Source organism: Melospiza georgiana, chromosome 8, assembly GCF_028018845.1.
Source record: "Melospiza georgiana isolate bMelGeo1 chromosome 8, bMelGeo1.pri, whole genome shotgun sequence".
NCBI lineage: Eukaryota > Metazoa > Chordata > Aves > Passeriformes > Passerellidae > Melospiza > Melospiza georgiana.
Window position 1 is genome coordinate 11,107,979 of NC_080437.1, and position 21,120 is coordinate 11,129,098.

General features: G+C 43.3%; 2 protein-coding genes and 1 non-coding gene across 4 annotated transcripts in view; 1 reads left to right on the top strand and 2 right to left on the bottom strand.

The window, feature by feature from the left end:
* Positions 1-1,228: 1,228 nt before the first annotated feature.
* Positions 1,229-20,591, bottom strand: LOC131086590 (mitochondrial import inner membrane translocase subunit Tim23). The gene is made up of 7 exons (XM_058029675.1): positions 20,452-20,591; positions 19,955-20,013; positions 17,044-17,137; positions 16,742-16,826; positions 14,484-14,542; positions 11,791-11,901; positions 1,229-3,714 (listed from the first exon to the last, which is right to left on the bottom strand). The coding sequence occupies exons 1-7, from the start codon at positions 20,546-20,548 to the stop codon at positions 3,599-3,601; spliced, it is 621 nt and encodes a 206-aa protein (XP_057885658.1). The 5' UTR covers positions 20,549-20,591; the 3' UTR covers positions 1,229-3,598.
* LOC131086631 (small nucleolar RNA SNORA74) lies at positions 15,043-15,245 on the bottom strand. Its single transcript, XR_009114773.1, has one exon. It is a non-coding gene; the product is annotated as a small nucleolar RNA SNORA74 (small nucleolar RNA).
* Positions 20,592-20,865: 274 nt separating the features above from the next.
* Positions 20,866-21,120, top strand: part of PARG (poly(ADP-ribose) glycohydrolase) — a 61,544-nt gene continuing 61,289 nt past the window's right edge. For both annotated transcript variants that reach the window (XM_058028936.1, XM_058028937.1), the window contains exon 1: positions 20,866-21,010. In XM_058028936.1, coding sequence (XP_057884919.1) covers positions 20,875-21,010 — 136 coding nt within the window. In that variant the 5' untranslated portion in view covers positions 20,866-20,874. The remainder of the gene's footprint in view (positions 21,011-21,120) is intronic.

Sequence of the window (21,120 nt, forward strand, 5' to 3'; positions counted from 1 at the left end):
GTGCAATTGGAATTGAGTTCTTCTGTCTCTGTGGTGTTTGAGCATCAGCCTCCCTGCACGACTGGTTCCTCCACTGGGTATTGTCCAGTATTTAACTGCAGCCTGCACTGCTCATTGTTCATTAGGAGAACGTTTACAGCTGGGCCTGGCAGCCTTTGAGCCACCATACCTTAAATTTCATGTGGGGATGTGCACACACACCTTTTTTTTAAAGTGGACTGGAAGTTCTTTGTTGGAACTAGTCACATGCAGAACTCCTGAATGTGTATCCTGAATGTTGAGCTTTCAAGGGCAGGGAAAAGTACTTCAAAATGATCCCAAAACAAGAAGGACTTAGTGGCAGGAAGTGAAAAATGCTATTCGTGGATTCTCAACTGGCTGGAGACCTTTCTTTGAACAAGGTGAGCTATGAGATTGATACCCTGTACTGAGGAATGTTTCCTTCCCTCCCACACCTCCCTGAAGCAGGGTGCCACAGGCTCCTGGGGCATCAGCCCCTTCGACTCCTTGTCCTCAGAGCACCCATGGAGTCAGTGGGGCAGCTGTTCCTACAGGGCAGGGAGAGAGGGGGAAATACCTGTGAGGAACACAGAGCAGGCATTACCCATGCTGGGGAAGTCCCAAAAAGGGCTGGGGTAGCCTCTGGTGTCCCTGCACTGGCTGGTATTGAACAGCACAGACCAATACCCACAGAGTGCACAAAGCTCCACTTAAAACATTCCAGTTTCCTATCTAGAATTTATTAAGTGCAGGGGTAACCTTCTGGTAAAGCACACAAAAGGATTTCCCCCCTCCTTCTGAAGTCCCAATTAGATCACAGGAAACAGACCATGAACACAGGATAGTTTTTCTGCCCTAACACATATTTGCCTCCTGTTTTCAGAAGCTGCTTCTGCATCAGGGTGCCCAGAGACTCCCAACCTAAGTAGTGATTGTTCAACAAATTCCTCCAACCCTAAGAGAAGTCACTTGCTGACAGGGAATGGTGTAAGTGGATTTGCCTTTCTGTTCCAAAGACTAACCAGAACCAGCTTCACAAGCCTCAAACCCCTTCCATTACACCTGCTGTCTCAGCTCCCTCACTTGGTGCCACAGCAAAGCTGCCTTGGATCTATCAGCAGATACCACAACTGGCACCAAAGCCCCCCTCTTCCAAGACAGTCAAGGTCTCCCATGCTCACATTTATGTAACACTGCATGTGAGGGCTCTAACTTGAGCCAAATTCTGCTTTCAACTTGATTTTACATCCTTTTATTCCTACTGAACTTGGATATATTTTTGGTCACAATTTAAAGTAGCAACTTTATACCGATTTGCAGTAAATTGTGAATGCAGTATGTCATGACACAGAATATTGTAAACACATTCTCTGTATTGTATTGTACAATTCACCTCCCTCACTGCTGCCTCTGTGCTGCTTGTGTTTCATAGCTCAAGCTACAGATTACTCCATATACAAACGGATGATGAACCAAAACTTTTAAGAGCTGTAACACAGCTATTTCAGAAAAATCCTCTCAGCTCTGCCCTTGAAGTGAGTAATTCCAGGAAATGTGAGCACACTGCAGACCAGATAACATGCTAAGTTGTTCAAGAGTCAGCCTAGCCTTAAGGCTGTGCTAACTATGAACTTGAAAATGCTTGTTTCTGTATTATCTCCAGTGCACTTGAAGAAGGAAATACATTTGTTAAGTTTCATTGTTTACCCATTTCAATCAGGGCAGACATCTTAGCCCTGGGTCACATTTTAGCCCTGAAAAATCTTAAGAAAACTTAAGATACATTGCAGAGTTCCTGCCATTTAAAAAGCCACCCCTGCTCCCCATCAACCCCCAAAGCAGTTCTCAATCCTTCACCCAGCATGGTGAAGAGTGCAGGAACACAAGTCCAACCAATGGTGACCAGGAAACATGCAGGGGAGGAACTCACTGATGCCAGTGGGGAGAGAAAAAGCTCAGAAGAAAGTGCACCTGTTTTCCTGATGTCCCATGTGACAGTGCTGTGCAGATGAAGCCCACATCACCCCTCTGCAGCCTGGAAGTGGGGGAACAGTTTCTTTGGTGGTACAGCCCTCAAGAAATGCATGCTAGGAAGGAAGTCCAGCTCTCACATCACAATAACAACATGCAGAGCACTATGAAATTGTGGAACATAAGGCTTAACAGCAGCAGCATTGACACAGGGGGTGAGAAAAGGCTGCTTCCTTTATGCCATGTTAAGTGCTGGCATAAAGCAACTAATGTGACCTGGTAGCCAAGCAAAGCAAATTGAGTTCACCTGGGATGGCTCGTTAGCTGGAGCACTTGCTCTATAAAAAGCTGGTCTCAGTGGTTATTTGCTACCAATGAGGTTTCACAGCAAAGGGGCATTTCTTCTTGAGAGAAGGTAAGAGCTACCACCTTCCCTTTACTGCTTTTGTTGGTTTAATTTTGGTGTATGCAATGTATTAAGAGCTGTTTCAGTAGCAAAAACTCAAATGTAAACTTGGTTTGCATTATACTGTTTGCTGACCAGTAAGTTTCCTGTTTTTCCCTTGCTCTGCCATCTTTGTCTTCAGACCTTTTCAATAAGTTTAATGTTTAATTATTTAAATGTGTAAGGAATGAGTTGTTACACAGTAACTCTAATTACTGAACTAATTCCCAACTTACCGTTTAATTTATCTGCAAATGATACTTGGTACATGGTTTAAATTTAACACTGTAGGAGAACATGTAGGTTCATCACAGTCTTTGTTCTGCCAATAACCTATATATGGTACTTCAGACAAAAAGTTTTTTGCTAATTAAAAGTCCTATAAGAGGTAATGAGTGCAGTCTTTATACTGTTTGGTTTCTAATTGTTGGCTAAATGAGTTCTGGGATACTGGAGCACCCAAATGTTTTGATAATCCACTGGCAGCTGCTCTGCAACAGCAACTGTATTTCATCCATAAACAACCAATTTGTTAGAGCAAAAAAGGGAGTGAAGTCAAGCCCTGCTATGCCTTACTGTAACATCATCAGGAGATCATCAGCCTGCTTGTGCACTTCCCCTCACCCACCAATTCCCCCAGGATTTCATCATACAGGTCCTTTAAAATGAATTCATAGGTAGGTCACTGGATGCAGAATGCTTTTGTGGCAGGAAGAGCAAAGGATAGAAATGGGTTTGAGTAAGTACCACCCTTTTTATTCTGATGATGTCCCTTTTGCTAGCTTGTCTTGTGCTGTCAGAATAGCAAGCCCTGCCTGTGCCATGGCTACTGGGGCTGTGCTGCTGGGACTGCAGGGACTGCTCCATGGACACAGCCCTTACAGGACCCAGCCAACCTGGCAGTGAGCAGGATCAGCTATGGGGGCCCAGCATGCCTGGCAGCTCTGGCCAGGAGACACTGTCTCGGTGGCCACTCTGGTCACTTGCAGGTCCAACAAATATTGCTGCCTCTCCAGCAACTGGCTGGCAGGAAGGGCCAGTCCAGCTACACGGTGTCAAGAGGTTCCTCCCAGCACAGCTTCCATCAGTTTCACACTAATTGTAAATAAAATAGCAAGGGGCACCAGATAGATCTCACAACTGATTTGATTGGTGACTAAGCAAGCGTGTCCTGTGCCCTGCTCACAGGGACTGCCGGGCTAGGGAGCCCTTCATGTGCTCCCAGTTGTTGTACAGGGCGTAGAGGCCGGTCAGCGTCAGGCCTGCGATCCCGCCTCGCGCAATCCCGCGCACTCCGCCTGCAAGAACAAACAATGGCAGCTCGTTAGCTTACTGTCAGGGAATGGGCAGTGCACAGCAACTGCCAAGAAGCTGTTTAAATCCAGAGGCATCTCAATGAACAGTTCTTTCTAGAGTAACTCTCCAGTAAGGGTCCCTGTGCTTTTTGTACCTTCCTCTCAAACCTGCTGCCAGGCTCATGGTCACTCACTCCTGATCCTGACACTAATTCTGCTGGAACAGCTTCCTCTCAGGCTGTGTTAGCACCACTGCTTCAGGGAATCACTACAGAGCACTGGAAGCCAAGGTGGCTTTTCCCAAGTCCTACTATTCTATCTGTCTTTATTACATTTGTTTTTACAGATAGACATGCTCTCCTCCGGTTACAAAATCTCCAGGTTTTCAATTATGATAATTAGCTCTGGGCAGAATGAGAGCAGAAGGGAAATAAGTGAACAAAACAACAGCTGATATGGGTATGACACTGGATTCCAGAGATTCATTAGGGCCATCATGCAAAACCTATTACTGCTTCTGTGTCTTTGGAATTTTAAAACTTTTCAATTAAAAAGTAGGAAGTAGATGAAAGGGATTAGCTGGCAAGTATTTACTATGGTGTACTTGAACAGCTTCCTTTATTCTTTCATTAATAATCAGAATTATCACCTTGCAATGGTAAAAACTGAGTCACACAGGTGAATAAAGTCTCAAGGTGCTGGTGAGCACGTTAGTGTAAGGCAGAAATACAGGGCAAGTTTGGCTACTGCCTGCAGGTAGTGCACCTGGCTGGAGCTGGGAGTCAGGTGCCATCCTGTGTCCACTCCATCCACGAGGACTGGGGTGTACAGGGGCACAAGAAGAGACTTCTGCTGCTTTTACTAAACAGCAAAACCCTTCTGTGCCTCAGCAGAGCTCCCAGAATGCTCTATAAATGCACAGAGCACCTGGGAGTATGACCCTCAGTGCTAGGAAAACTTCAGAGAGTTTGGTTCTGCAATGTTTATCATTGCAGCTGAACCAAGCTAGATAATGTGTACAGTGTATAGAACAAGGCCAGTTTTGCTGACATCAAGATAAAAAACCCTGCCTGCTTTATTGGAGGAACTGGCAGGGCAGTTCGGGTTCCTCAAACCTGAAAACAAACATACCTCAGCAATCAGAGAGATTGTGCTTGGATTTTTTCCCCCTTCCATTATGGGTCATAAAGCTGTCTCACAGAATTGCCTTTAGGCTTTTAGTGAGGCAACAAGCTGTTGGCATCAGCTAGACTGACACTGTGCTGCAAGGTTAAATGGGTTTCACTGGAGTTGTTAAACCTCCCTGTACTGCCCAGGCATGCAATGAAACCAAGAAGCTGCAGAAGTGGGACTTGGTATTAGAAGACATGTCTAGCCATAGTTTCTAGAAACTGCATTGCCAGACCAGCTGTGACAATTTGAGAGGTTTTTTAGGGTATAAGGCTGAGAACTAATTGCTGTAACTGTTGGGAATTCAATAGCTGTAAGAAAAGCCCTACTGAGTATGATTTATGTGCCTAAATCAGCATTTAGGAAAGCAAATGTAGATGTTCTGTTTGCTAATTGATCCTGAATTTGTTGCACAAAAAGCTTTTCATAAAAAGGGCTTGCAGCTGGGTACACAAAACTAACCATGTGCAAGCAGTGTCTGGCAAAAAGCCACAGGTGAAATTTAAAGGACACTTTGTGCAAAACAAGTATTTGAGATAATCTCTAAAGAACTGACTCTTCATTCCTGCTGGGGTAAATGAATACAACATTAGAGCCCAATTTTCTGCTGTTCAAATTGGGATTCAAGAGATCACAGCAGGAACCCCCAAAGGGGGCTCATGAGCATCAGGTGTACCAGGAAATGTGGAACATCCCCACAGAATGTGATGCACTGCAGAACTATGACTATTCCTGTAGGCTCTTTCCTTACCCCCCAGGTTCAATTCCTCTCCTTTCCCTTTAAAATCCTGTTATTCCTATGCAAGAACAGGCAGGGGAAGGATGATGATCTGATCTGGCTGCAGATTCTGTGAAGTCAGGGCTGTACAAGAAAGGTGACACCCTACATTTGGGTCACTGAGCTGCCTTCTAGCATCCATGTATGAAGACTTTAGATGTGCTGCTCCTACTGCAGCAAATATTGGTGTTGTCATGTGCTGAGCCAGCCAGGGAAGGATGGCAGCTCTGAACCCATTGTCAGAAGTTCACCACAGGGCCTAAGGCCATCTGCAGGCCTGCAGATACTTAGGGACATTCCTGGAGATGTTTCATGAACAGGGTACTAAACTTGTGCAGTTGGTATAGGGGCATGACTGAGAGAGAAAATATCCAGGAAAACGTGCAAGAAGTGTTCCTTTACCAGTGTTCCTATACTATGCTTCTGCTACAAAATGTGGGGGGTTTTTGGATTTTTTTTGGTAGCAGTTGCTCCTGATTTCTGAACTACCTTTGAGTAAATATGTGGCAGACTTCAAACAGTAATGCACTTTAGAACACAGCCCTGCTGCTGGGCAGAAAATCTTAGGGCCTCTGAGAAAATTACCTTGTTAACAAAAATGAAAAAGAAACTCTCCACTCCCATCCCAGCTGTGTTTGCATGATAGAACACGATCCCACCCCTCCTCTGCAATCACTCTGTGCAAGCCTTTGATACTGAGTCTGCCCTGACAAGCCCTGCTGAAACATGGCCCTGAGCCCCTAATCTTGCATGTCCCAGTAAGATAAGGGTTCCAGCTGACAGACACTTCTGGAATTCAGAGATCAGGCACCTTGCACAAGAGTTGAGAACTGCTGTGGCTGTCCAAAGGTACATCTGATGCTCCCTAAATAGGAAATTAGTTCTCTGCCTTCAGCTGCTGCACTCTTTCACCTCCAAGTACTGTCCCTCCTCTGTGGATTTCAATAGGTTCCAGGTTACACTGTGCCATGGCACACATTGCATTCCAACAGCACTGCAGGAGCCACTCCTAACACTGAGCTGCACCTGTCCAGTAGGTAAAACCATGAGGGAACCACGGTTAGAACCATTAGAACCTTAATGTCTCTATTTTCAGAATGTTACTCCAATGTCCTGGAATAGTTCCTGGAATGTTTAAAGCAAGAACCATCCAATAGCAAGCATTACAAATACCTTCACCAAAACCTCAGACCCATTTATGCCAGACAATAGAAGAATAATCTTTAAATTGTGATTAGTTTTCCATCTTTCAATCTCTCTTGGATACTCTGAATGAAAACAGCTTCTCTTCCTGCCAGGCCTTCAGGAACAAAAATAATTTTAAGTGGTTTAAAGGGCTCAATTCAAGTGTCCAAGGCAATCTCAGTTTTGCTCCAAATTCAAACTCAAATAATCAGACCATCTGAACCATCAAGCAGTCATTTGCTTGAACCTTGTGGGTGGCCTGATGTCATTAGAAAGTATCAAGAATTTCCTCCTGTTGCTCCATGGGGTTCATTTCATGAAATCTTGTAAGTAGTGGGGAGGTCTGTGGATACAGAAATTACTGAGGAAACTGATAAAGTTCTATTTGGAAGCAAGATATATTCCAGAAAAGCATCTTCCATTTTCATATTGCTGCAGCTAAGGCAATATTGTGCTTAGAATACAGAAACAACAAAGCTTGAAAGAGGGAACATTTCCTGTAGTTATTGTGGTATGAAGGCTAAATTAGAAAAAACAGTAGGAATCTACAATTTAACTTACTGGTTTGGAAGTACTAGAGCTGTTGCAATTCCTTTGCAAACATGATTAAAATTTGCTGTATTCTCACTGAGTGAAAGCAGCAGCAGCTGGCTGACGGGAGGCTACTTCAGCTACTGTAGATGAATGGCACCTGCAAACTCTGCAGACCCCTGCAGCTCTGAGTCCACTGCTCCTGGCTGCCAGGGCTGGGCAGCACTGCTTTCAGGGGCCACACATACTCTTAGACATCAGTCCTCAATAACTAAGAAAGCCTCAACAAGCTGTTACTTGTACTGCTGCTTGTACATTGTCCTAACCTCTTCCTTATTTCAGATTTTAAAAAAATCCTTTCTCTAAACATCATTTGATTGATAATCCTATAGACATGTTATGTTAAAAGGGGTTCTTAAATTTTCAAAATGTCTCACAGCCCTTAACTTAAGGGATGACAAGCAAGTTCTTAACTTTTTCCCAAATACTGCAGAAAAGTAAGATGTCCTAGACTGTACCTACAGCAGTCCCCAAAAAGCTCTTCCCTCTCTCCAGCCAAGAGAAATGAGAAAACAGCCTTGTCTGGCCCAAAGGAAAACATGGACTGGGCTCAGAGAACAGGCTTTTTATAGCTCAAGAAGCTGTCAGCTAACACAGCTGCCCTTAACTGCCCACAGGATGTCACAAAACTGATCTTTAGCTCCCACCAGATCCTACTGCTGGCAATAAACCATTCAGCCCTTCCTAATTCATAACATATTGGCTTTTCAGGGTTGTGTTCTGAGGCCTTAAAATGACAACTGCTACCTTCAGCTATTGCTAGCATGCAGTTCCTGTCTTTCCAGACACACCAAATCATGTTAACATCTATTGTTCCAATGGCATGAGATGCTGTAGCTAGGATCGGGTTCCTACTGCACAAAAGTAAATTTAGTTTGTCCAAAGAATTAGTTTACTTTTGGTGCTGTTACCCTTAACCTCAAGAGAGGAAAAAAAAATCCAAGAAAAAGAACATCTACAACCTGTGTAACCCTCAGATAAGAGGCAAAGGTTGGCTAACTTTTTTGCTTACTGAAGTCTGTCAGGAATTCCAGTGAGAAATTAATTGCTGTCACAGTGGGTCAGGCCAAAGTCCCAGCTAGTTCATCTTTTCCTGAGTGATCAATCTGCATGCCTGGGGAGGAGTGCAGGAGCCTCAGCCAGCTGCACCTTTGTGACAACTGGAGCCATGCATTTTCATGGTGGGAGGGTGTAACAGTGACATACTGCACAGTGACAATCGTTTCTGTTTGGTGGTTTGCTGCTTTTATGACTAATACAATGATAAGAAAACCAAATAAAGATGGTGAGTTTAGAAAAGAGGTTGAAAGCACATGAAAGGAGGCCGAACATTGGCTTTAAGATATGTTTGTCCTTTGTAACATTTATCAGAAAAAACATGGCATAACAGATACTAATTTCTGCATTTGCTTAAAATTAAAGAATAAATAGTATCTTATTAAATGGAAAAGCCATCCTTGTGGACTTAGAATATCAGACCCCCTTTTAGCAAAACTTGAATTGACTGAGTTGCTGTAACATTTCTATTGCATATGCCACTGGCAGAGGAACCCAAAGAGTTTTCTTCTAACTGTTACCCAAACTGAATGTACTGGGTAGAAGTTTAGTGGTGAGCTCAAAAAATTGCTCCCATGAAGTTTTAAGACTGGTGTAACAAATTAATGTGTACTCTTATTGCTGCATTTGGGCTAAAATCTAGTCAGTAATTGTGGCATTAAATTTAAACAAATGTGAAAGCTGGAGATCACTTTGGTCAGATGAATGAAGCAGAAGTTGTTACCAAACTCCTCATATCAGTTGTCCATTCCCACCCCAGAGGTGTCTGGTGACCTAAGCCATGCAGAGATGGAGCCTGGCCCTCACCTGCTGTTACTGGGGACTGAACTGCCTCAGTCACTGCAGGGGGAGTCTCAGTGAGGGATGGCACTGCCACTGAATGCAGGGAGGGCTGAATTGCCACTGAACTCACTTGCAGAGCTTTCAAACCTCTCTTTTCTCCCACACAAGCTGTGTCAAATAGCTTTGCTTGCACAAAAATGCTCACAATCAATGGCTTCAGAACGTGCAGGTTCTGTTTGACTGCTGCCATTTTGGTAATGATTAACACTTCTACAAGGACAAATTGTGAAAACTGGGACCAGTTTGGGGCAACCATCTTAGCCTTCACAAAGTCTTCCCAACTGTTTTTTTTTTCCTGTCCACTCATCAGATGCTTAATCATTGGTTTCAGAGATTCAGTCTAGGTTTTGCAGTGTTCACAGGAGTGTATTTCAGTGCAGAACAGATTCTGATGTGATTCCTCTCTCAGTGCTGTGGCAGAGCATTAAGTTATAGTAAAAGACCTGCCATACATTTTCCCATTTCTTCTTAAGTCTGTTCCTGATCTCTTTACAAAGCAGGAATGATGGAAGTGGGAAATCTGAGTCTTTGAATAGCACTACCTGCAACTCTGTATCCAACCCTTGTGGACTACAGAGCAGCCTTAATTTGCAGTGGCATGTTTGTGTGAGCTTCTATCTGACATTGAAATATGGAGATTTATAACTCAGTGCTCTTGACAGCTTTTACATTTTCCTTACTGCCAACACATCATAAATGCACAGAGCATTCTATGTAGCACAGGTAATTATTACAGTCTTGATGTGTCAGATGTCTGCTGATCTTTTGCATGGTTTAAAAATGGTTTAAATATTCCAGGTTTTAAGGTAAATATGTACATTGATGCAGTGTAAAGGCAGAACTTTTAAGTTTTACCATACAGAATAAGAAAAGGTGCTCTGGCATAGGAGAGGCAGCAGTTTCTCTGCACTATGGTTCATAAGCACAACACACACTTGAAATACAATATTGTAATGAATAGAGATTTACTGACTTCATTTGCCTTTATAAGGACTGCCATTAGCTCTGTAGATCTTGTGTTACAAAACAAATGTCCCACTGTGCTCTGGTAATAAAAACCTTAGTAGTGTCAGATGACTGTGCATGTGACTGGAGTAGTTATCTGTGGTTGCACTGTGCCAAAAAATATTACACATAATGCCAGCTGTATTCTTCTGCAAGGTAAGGGGGATGCTTCTGCTCAAGTATTAGATGACAATTCTCCTCATTAATAAACTGCTGCAGAAAATATTAGGCTTCTGTATGCTACCCTTTCCAGCTGCTCTTAGTAATCTGTCATATCACTCATGAAATCCCAAGGAAGAAATGGATTACAGGAGAGCAATGTGTCCATGCAAAGTTAAGAGTCTCCTATTTATGAAGGCTGTTCCAGCCAGTTATTTGTGGCTTCAGGTAGTCTAAGCCATTAGGAAAATAGTTACTCAAAGTGTTTTACCCTGAAAAAAGAAAAAAGCCTTCAGGAACAGCCTTCAGCTGTTCAGACACTGAGGCCCAGTTAGATATGCAGAAGTACATAGGTCAGTTCTTGCATTATCTCCTCCATAAAATGCACGTGAGTCATGCAGCCAAACATTTACTGAGCAACTTAAAACATAAAACTTTTTTCCATGTGCTAATGTCAACCTGTGATACCCAGGAATCCTCTAAAAAATATACCTCCAACTGTTAAGCTTGGAACATGTGTTGGCAGCCATTTTGCTGATGAAGGTCAGAGCCTCTCTCCTGCAAACAATTCAGTTTGCATCAGCAGTCCCACCTTAAATCCATGCTGCTCTCAAATAACCTTTTTTGTTGGTTTTGACCACTATGCAAAGACTAGAATCCTACCCCAAGACAACAGTTATGAAAACCTAAGTAATAAGTTCATAAATACATCAATTTCCCTGTGTGTAGGGTTTCTGCAGCTCCAGGTACCACTATCACGTGAATTACAGTCACATGGATCACTTGTAGCAAGTTTGATCTTCATGCAATCAATCTCTGTGTTCTGTGTTTTCCTTCCCTGTCCCCATTCACTTTGCAAGATAGCTCCCATTTGCTGCATCCACTCATGGACTTGAGAAACAACTACATTTATTCCTGCTAGTGCTGAAAACATGGCTAGGAATGATGTGGGTATGTATTTTATACAACCTCACCATGTATCTGAGGAAATAAATGACTGTTTGTTCAGTATACATGTACAACAGTCACAATTTGGCTCTCATGGTTACTGTCCGTCCTGTGCAGTTGCAAAGAATCAAATTTAATTCAGCTGGATTTTCTTTTTTTAGTGCAAGTTTTCTTTAGGTAGCCTTAGGTGGGTCAAAGCATTGTGGGCTAGGGGACACTGAGCTAACAGCCATTTTTACACTGTCAATTTTGAGAGCAGGACAGTATTTAGTAAAAGTGATGAGAATACTAATAACTAGGATAAGCACAAGAGAAGGAAAAGGAGAAATATTTTGCTACTCTACCAGTGCTTTTGTACAGCATTCCTGTCAAGGTTCCAGCAGCTATGGTGTTCAGGTCATCTTCTGCACCTCGTGTCTTTTCAATGATGACTCCAAATGCACTGTAAAGTAGAGCTGAGGGGAAAAAAAAAATTAAAAAACCTTCCATGGTCTGAGGCCCAAAGCTCAGAATCCAGGCTTGGTGTAGCTATTTAGACTATGCTTCTGAAGAACAAATTTTCTGCTTACTTGAAGGGAATCCTCTGCAAAATCCCATCTTTGGTGTTTCTTTTCCAAATCTCTTCCTGATAGCTATTCCTTCTTTCTTAAGCTACAGTTTGGTTATAAAGTAGCATTCTTCATGACAATATGTGCTATAAAGTACTGACTGAAGTTTAAGCTTATTTTGCTAGTTCAAATTTGTTTGAAAATTCAGTGTTTAAATTTGTACTGGCTGTTTCATTCTATCTTCTGTGGATGACATAAAACCCAGCACTTTCTAGGTAGAGAAAATTGCTGTCCATGTGTGACAGTGATGAAATGTGAGTTAAGTACAGCATTCAGATCATGCTACCAAGAGCTAGAGTATAATGAGCTTTGTTTCTTTTAAAAATGACTATTATAATGGTTGGGATTTGACATTTACAGCTGTTTCACCTCTGCTTGTGCATGAAATCTTTATTCCTAGAGGGCCTTTTCTTTGGGATAAGTTTAGGGACTGTCCTGGGGATAAGTTTAGGGACTGTCCTGGAAAGGACTGGAAAGAGAAATGCATGGGCTTTTTAGCATGGATGCATTTATCATTTATACATTTTGATGAAAGGAAAAGCCCCCCCCCCCATCCTCACCCCTCATGATACACTCCTATTTCATTCTGGCAAAGAATAGTAGAGTATGTCACCATTTTGAAGTGACAAAGACAATGGCATTTATTTTGTTCCTTTTCCTCCAAGAATTTGAAATCTTTCCTTCTGCTAAAAGGCAGTAAATCCTTCATAAGCAACCACAATGATGTCAATGAGTTAACAGCAGCATCATTCTCCATTCAGCACAAGCAAGGGGATTTCAGTTTTTCTTAGCAGCAAGGAGATTAGCAATGAGGGAAGGAGAAGCTGAATTCAACATAATTTTTTCACACAGTTCCACACAGATGTTGCCTCTATGATGACTGACAATTTTTGTCATTCTGTTCCTGAACAAAAATAATCTCTGAGGTACAGAAAGGCTGCACAAGGTGAACTAAGATGCAAAAATAATTCAGTTCCTTGAAAGGAATTTCTCTGGTAGCTAGGACAAGAAAGAGGTCTACCAGAATCCCAAATATAAAGTTCTGCTTAAGTCTGTAATTTTGGAGGCCATATTTTGTAAGAAAAATAACAATTTGTTACTGGAATGCACAAACATTTTCTTGAGTAATCTTTCTTCAAACACAGCTGGAAAAACCTGTTAATGTGTCACTCAAATGAAACCTTGAACTGCAGTGTGCCTGCATCTCAGTTCTCAGACATGTTTTTGTTAGACTTGGAACAAAAAAAAGAAAAAAAAAATCCAAACAGAAAATGACCCATAAAATTTAGTAGGCAACATATGCATTGCTTATAGAAAAAATGCCTTTCTTGCTGTAGCTCAGAATCTTCCCTCTAACCATGCCCTCTATACAATGTCTCAAAAGCTAATGCCTCAATTAAATGGCAGCTAATCTGCTCTTCAGAAATATGACTGAAATAAAATGTCATCCATGCAACTTAGCCTGCACTTTGCTGCATTTCTCAAAAGTCAAACAGATGTAGACTGGGTTGTAACATGATGTAGCCTCTGATTTAAATATTGCTAACTCCAACTTTGTAGGACAACAAGTTCCATCATTATTTTTCTTCAAAATAATCTAATCAATTTTAGATGTCTCCTTTTAAATATTCTGCATCAGTTTTCATTTTGGGAGGGGATTGTAATTTCTAGGCCATTAGTTATTTCACTGACATTTATGAAATAATCTTGTTTTTCTGAGGCAACTTATGTTATTTTATTTCACAGCCCCCTCCCACCCAAATCTCAGTTCATCCAAGTTTTTTCCTTATACATCAGGCTACTGGTCATTTTCTTTTCTCTTTCTTTCTAACCCACATTAGTTATAAGCAGCATTTAGGTTTAGAGTCAGTGTCCCACATGTGATTTTCCTTGCTAATGTACCATCGTTTAAAGGATAAACCTTTGTACTGACTATCACATTTCTTCCTCACATAAACATTTTTCTGACTTCAACAGGAAACAAACATTAGGCAGTTGGTCACATGACTAAAGAGTCTCAATGTAGGTTATGAAGTTATTTCAGAAATATAAAATTCTGTTTTTTGATTTAAGTTGTAATTTAATTGGAATTTATTAACACACAAATATTATCTGTAGTTTCTAGTTATTTCTGATATAGCTAGAATTTTAATACAGTAAAACAATATAATAATGTTTATAATACAGTAAAAAATTTGGGTTTTAATTAAAGGCTTTTGGCTCCTTATGCTGTAAATCCTATTTCAGCCTTTAATTTTCATGTCTACTGAAATACTCTCAAGTCCCCCAAAGAAAAAATCCTGCACTTTTTCCTGATGGATTTAATAAAGAAAATTTACAAAACACTCTTATTCAGATAATACATAAATACACTTTCCCACAATTCCAAATTTAAGTTGTTTTCCCTATGAAGGAATGAATTTACTTACCCAGTGATCCCAGAGTGTTAGCCCATAATGCTCCTTGCCTTGTCACCATATTTAGAATTCTGTAAAGGAGTTAAAGAGGTATGAGAACCTTTAGCACTCTGTTTACATCAAGGCAGTGTTTATGACAGTAGGGCTTCTGTGTTTACACTATATGTGTGGTTGACAATACTGCAATGAAGAAGTAAAAGCTTTTGAATGCAAATATTCTGTCTTGTCTAGTCTTAAGAAAATCTTTCTCTCTTGACCCTCCCCAAGACTCAAGTCTCTTCCCTTCAGATGACTTTCTAACCCAAGTTGTCCTTCCTTCCATGGTGACCCCACACAGCTCCAGGAATAACTGACACACTTATGCAGACTTAGCTGGGTAAAAGGTCTCCAAGAAAGCCTCAGTGCTCCCCTACAAGGACCTTGTGGCAGGGAGTGTGGGGATGCCTGAGCAAATGGTGTGGGCAAAAAAGCAAGTCTGGAGTGCAGTAAGTCAGGAAGGGAAGATTCAGTGCCTCCCAATCCCATCTGTGCACCCAGCAAAAGGCCAAGAGGTGTCTGTGTGTCTGCTCTGTGTGTAGGCTTCCAGACTAGCACCAAAGAGGAAAAGAGAACCCTTAGTGCGCTCTCAGAGAAGCACAATGCCACTCCTGGCTGGCACCAGCTGTCTCCAGAACGGTGACAACAGCAGCCAGAAGAAATGACTGATCTTTATCTCCCAGCAGTGTAACACTGCCACAGGCATGGTATTGCTCTGGACAGCTGACTACCACTGGAACTGAAGTTCACATTAATGTCCGATACTTTAATTGCTTTATGTTCCTTCTGATTTAATTTTCTATTGTTTTTCCTTTTTTTATCATTTTAATTAGGACACAGGTCATTACTGAATATGGTCAGGCAATGAACTAAGCAATAATGGAACATTTCATTTTGAAACAAGAGGGAAAAAAAAAATCTAAGAAGCCAGGCAATTAATAATCTCGCCTTAATTACAACTCCCACCTTTCAATTTTATATTCATTCTGAATTGATAAGAGAATCAGTAATTCTAACAACCATGGCATACTGTAAGGTATTTGATGACAAGTGAATAACAGCAAAATTAAATTTCATTAATAAATAAATAAATATGTGTACATTAAGGATAAATTTGGAAGAAATCTAGCTAAGTAAGTCTGTTCTCTGCATCTGATGAGGGAAAACCAGACCCTAATGCACTGTTGGGAGGTGATGACCTTCAGCAGACCTTTGCCTTGCAGAGCCAGGATAAGAGCAGTGTGTGCACTGACTGCCACCTCCTGGGCTTGACCTGCCAAAGTTTGTGCTTATCATCATGGCTTTCTGCAACTCTGCTCATTCCAAACCCTAAAATACAATTTTGTTAATCCAGAGCATTATGAATGAGTCATAATTATAGTGGTGAATATTTTGATAAAGAAAGGGATGAATATAGAAACAATTTAAAAAGAAGCAGAGCCAATATAAACTGTACCAGGAAATATGAAATTACTCTTCTAAAATTCCCTTGTTCCAAAGTATTCTGGGAGTGAGAATTTCCCATGCTTTCCCTCAGTTATTCTGTTCTGGTTTCCAATGCCTCTCTCACTGAGGTTTTCCTATAGCTATGTCTAAGCTGCCATTATTTTAAGAAGAGGCATCCTGTAGAAACAAATGTTCCTGTCTTTGCTGTGTTCTTTTGAACAATCAGGTAATGTGAAAACACAGCAATGCCATGGGTGCTCCTGGATCCATAACCCAGAGCAGCTCTCCTCTGCAATGCCTGCTCAGCAGCACACACCAACGTCAGCCCTAATGCAAATCCAGGCAGGCCCAGCTCTGCATTTGAATCTTTTCCTGCTTGTGAAAAGCTTGGGAAAGAAGGGAAACTTGTGCTCAGATAAATTACAGCAAAAAATAGCTGCAAGTAAACAGCAATGCTTCTGGGAATGCTTCTACATATAAAAACTGCTTTGACTTTGAAGGAGATTTTTAGTAAACATCAAAGTAGTAATTATTTCTCAAATATTTAAGGTAAGTCACAGGACGCACCAATTGTGACCAAACAAAAAGCAAAATGGTTGAACTGAACATCATTGTAACTAAAAACATGTAATAACTTGATCAAGACAAATACTGACTCCCATTTGTCCCCACTAAAGAAAAAAAACCAAAACATTTATTTTTGCAGTATATTCAGATCTAACCTTGTATAAATTGGAAGAAGCAATTCTGTCACTAAGAAGTACATTTTTTTTAGATGGAACACTTACTGTACATTTCTAGGTTTTGACCATGCCATATTCTGTGTCTCCTTCAAGCCAAGTCTCAAACCATTCAGTGCACCAAATGCTGCCCCTAGTTGGAATAATAACAGTTATTACTTTTAAAGAAGAATAACAATACTAGAAGCAAATCCTGAGACTAGAATTCAGTGTATAAACTAAAATCAAGTATCTCTTTACTTTAGAACAGACAATGTCTTGCAGAACAAGACATTTCCAATCTCATCCATCACTGTAGTGCACAGGTGTTACCTGGACAGCTGGGAAAAATGGAAACCACAACCACCTACCTGTCATACAACATCCTCCAATGGTAAAAAAGGCCAGCTCAAATCTGCCTCGAGTTTTGTTGGCTCCTGTGGGCAAGATAAACTCATCTGTATCCTGAGGGAAAACAAAAACAAATACTTTTGTATTTTCCAAGTCCAGTTCAAAATGTAAGCCATATTAATTTTTTTCTTCAATCCATGCAATAAACTAAGGATGGATGAATATTTCTGGAAAATTCTTGCCCACAGTAGCAGAGATGGAATATACCATGTGTACAGAGTACTAAGCATGAAAAAGGCCTGTAAAAAGTTCAATTGACTAAGTGCTTTTTTTCTCCCTAGCTGTGCTAACTTTTTATAAATTACATCAGTCAGCCAAGGAACTCATACTGCGTGGGTTGTTGGTTGTTTTTGTTTTTAATGACTATTTGCTTAATTACATCTTGCAGCAGGCAACACAAGCCTTCTAAAAACATTCCTGTTGTCTGATTACATAGCACTGTTTCCTCACTGAGCAGCCCAGTCTGATACAATAATGCATTAATTAAGTTTCCCACTACTTTGATACTAAACAAAAACTGTCTTTTTATGAAAAGAAGTATTCCTTGCACTAAGTGACCTATTTAAGAATGTGAAAAATGCAAGGAATACACTCAAAACTAATGATGATCAGGCATGAAATATGTGAGGTTGGGTAATGTTTCACTTGTCCATCTTTCTCCCACAGGGACATGCTTGTATTCTTGCAAATCAGTGGCCTAAAAAGCTACAGAAATGGCCTGGAGAGATTGGCACATGTGCAGAAATAAGGTGTGCCAAGGCACTTCTTCAGTAGCAGACACTGAAGATGCCTGCTGTTGATAAGGTGCTAAAGCAGCAGATCTCTTTTAAGCTTCTGTGCTTTCTAGCCACAGTTTTATCCATCCCTGCTTAACTGATGCATGACTCCAACAGCTGCAGGCTCAAGGAAATGCCTTGAGGGGTTTTACTGGCCCACTCTTGACTGAATGTGAAAGGCAATACAGAAAAAATAGCTCCTAAAATTGTGAATAGTGTTATCAATAAAATGAACCTACAATATGGTTTCTCTCTTCCTTGTAACTAGACAGCTGGAGAAATTCAGTGGTTACACAAGTTAGCAGTTTCTAACAGTTTTCACTACTGTCCCACAAGTCAAGATGAAGCAATCCTTGTCCATGTAACATCTAAGTTTCTAGAGGCAACCTCCAGAGCCCATCCTCTAGGCTTCTGCCAAAGGCTGCCACACACATTTATAACACCTGTTACCTGCTGCAGGCAGCACAGCATTGCAAACACCTCTTGTTCCATGCCTGCACTCATGGACCAACCAAAAATGTGGGGTTTAAGGTAACGAGTACCAGTGTACCATTGGTTATTATGGGAAGACCTCTTATATTCTGAAATATTAGCTGTGTCTTTTTCCTTCAGTATTTAGAGCCCAAGGAACCTGTGGAGACTCTTTACTGCAGTCCCCATTGCTAAAAGAAAGGTCAGTCAGTGCTGGGCACTCAGAGCCATTCCCACACCTTGTGATTCTCTAAGGAAGAGACCTCAGCTTGTATGGGCAACTTGTTCAGGTACAGAAAAATGGAATTCCCCTTTATTTCAATGCAATTTGCTCTTACTTCAACACACTAGAGCTAAACATGAAGGGCAGGGAAGTGTTACAACAACGCAGCCTCTAGTGTTACATCAATAAGTATTTTTAGAAGTGTTTCATGGCACTAATGCCAACACCTTTGCATTTAAAGCAAACATCTCTGTTTCTAAAAATCTCTTAGTATGCACTTTGTTCCAAAATCCCTGCTATACCATTTTTAACACCAACATATTCTCAGAAAACCTACTAACTGAACAAAACCACTTGAGAGTGTTTTTGGAGAAGGAAGCTGAGATTATTTAGACTTTCTGACCACTCAACAGCAGCAGCCACAGTACTGCACCCACTGCCACCAGAGACACAGCCCTGGTCGTCTATCCTTCTGGGAATGCTACATTGTAACCCACACTACAACAGCTTCTAGGCCCAGAACTGCATGCACAGCTTCCACTTACAAAGAAACAGTGACCCAGGGTGCCGTGGAACCAGGCACAGAGCTTAGCAGGCAACTGCTGACCTTTAACTGCTCCTTCTAGAAAACATCATGTTCTCAGATAATATCAGCCATGTATGTAGAAAAACACTAACTAAATAAAATCATTGACATGTGTACTAGTTAGATTAACGTTTTTACCTACAGTTAATATTTATGAAAATGGAAGTCATTACTTGATTTAAAATATTTTTTTTCCTTATGATGGTCTCATTTTATATCAACTGATGTTAAGATGTACAAGCATGACAGCTACATTATTCTATAGAATAAACCAGGAAATTTTACTTCATGATGGTCTCCCTTCAGCTGGGTAAAGACATTGAGACAGTGATATGAAAAGTGCAACTGCTGTGATGACAAAGCCTGTTATCAGATCTGGAGCTTGGCTGAACACCTCAGTAAACTGATGGAACTCGTCACAGTTCAGAAAACTCATCCCTGAAAAGAGGGGAGAGATTCTGGCTGCAATTACTGACTGAAGGGGCTCAGTGGAGGTGTGAGCAGTGCCAGAACTTGTGTGAGGTGCTGTTGGGCTCTCTGCCTCAAGGTAGGGAGGGAGATCTCTTTGCAAGAGCAGCATTGGCTTGCATTGACACAACAGCCCTACCTATCCTCTGCATCATCAGTGCTCATTTTGTTCTAGACGTCACATCACTCCAAGGTTTATTAAGGACAATACTGAAAAAATTGTTGCTTTCCGCTGCTCTTCAGTTCAAGGCTTCAGCGCACAGTGCCCAGCACCGCAGGAGGTTTGAGGTAACCATGGCAAACACTGAGATCGAGTTCAACACGATAAACGCACGCCACCTTCTCACCTGCACTAGGTACTTGGGGTCCAAGTTTAAATACGGTGACAAAGGGCTCATCCCAGTTACTAAAAGGAAAAACACAGAACATTTTAACACCAACAATTCACATCCTGTAAGGCAAAACCGGGCAGCTCTCGTGCGTGGCAGGAGGGGACACTGTGCCGTTAAGCTGCCCGACTCCCTCAGAGGCGGCACCGGCCGCAGCTGCCCCGTTCCCCTTTCCCGTTCCGGGCAGCGAGCGGCCGGGGCGAGGCTGTCCCTGCGACCAGCGCCCGTCGCGGCACGCGGCCCTCCCCCCGAGGCCTGGCAGCTCCGCGCCCACCCCGGGAGGTGCGGGCGGTGGGGAGCGGCCCCCGCGGCCGGGCGGCGGCGGAGCCCTCAGGGCCGCGTGATCCCGGCACCGCCACCGCCGCCGCTCCCGGTGCCGGCCGCCCGGCCCTGCAGCGGCCGCTGCGCGAACACCGCCTCCCCGGGCCGGCCCCGCCGGCCGCCCCAGTACTCACGCGGCACCCCGGCCAGGTCAGCGTGCGAGTAGCCGAGCCCGCCGGCGCCGAAGAGGCCGCCGAGCCCGGTGCCCTTGGAGTTCCCGCCGCCCTCCATGGCGGCCCCGCGCCCGCCGCCCTCGCCACAACCAACGGCTGCCGCAAAGCGCCGCCGCAAAGCGCCGCAAAGCGCCGCCCGGCCCCGCTGCTTTGCGGGTCGCCATGGCGACGGGGTGAGGCGCGCCGGGCGCCATCTTGCTCGAGCGCCGGGCCGCGCTCGCCGGACGCCGCTCGCTCCCGGCCCCGCCGCGCCCCCCGCGCCTTGGGAAGAGCCCGGCGTGCGGCACGGAGGATGCGGACGGGCGGAGCCGCTGCCGCAGCGTCGCGCCGTCCCCGGGGGGCGGGTGCTGGCCGGCCCCGGCGGGCAGGGCGGCCCCGCCGAGGATGAGCGCGGGCTGCGGGCGGGAACCCCCGCGGAAGAAAGCCCGGTCCGGCCCCGGCAGCCCCGGCGGCGGCTCCCAGGGAGAGCGGCAGGAGGGGCCCGGGGGCAGCAGCTCCGCCACCGCCGTGGGGAACAAAGGTTTGTAGCGGCCCCGGGGCGGCGGGAGCGGCCGGGTGCGGAGCGGGGCTCGCTGGCGGTCGTGCCGCCCCCGCCTCCTGCTCTCTGTGCGGGACAGCGGCGGTGCCCGC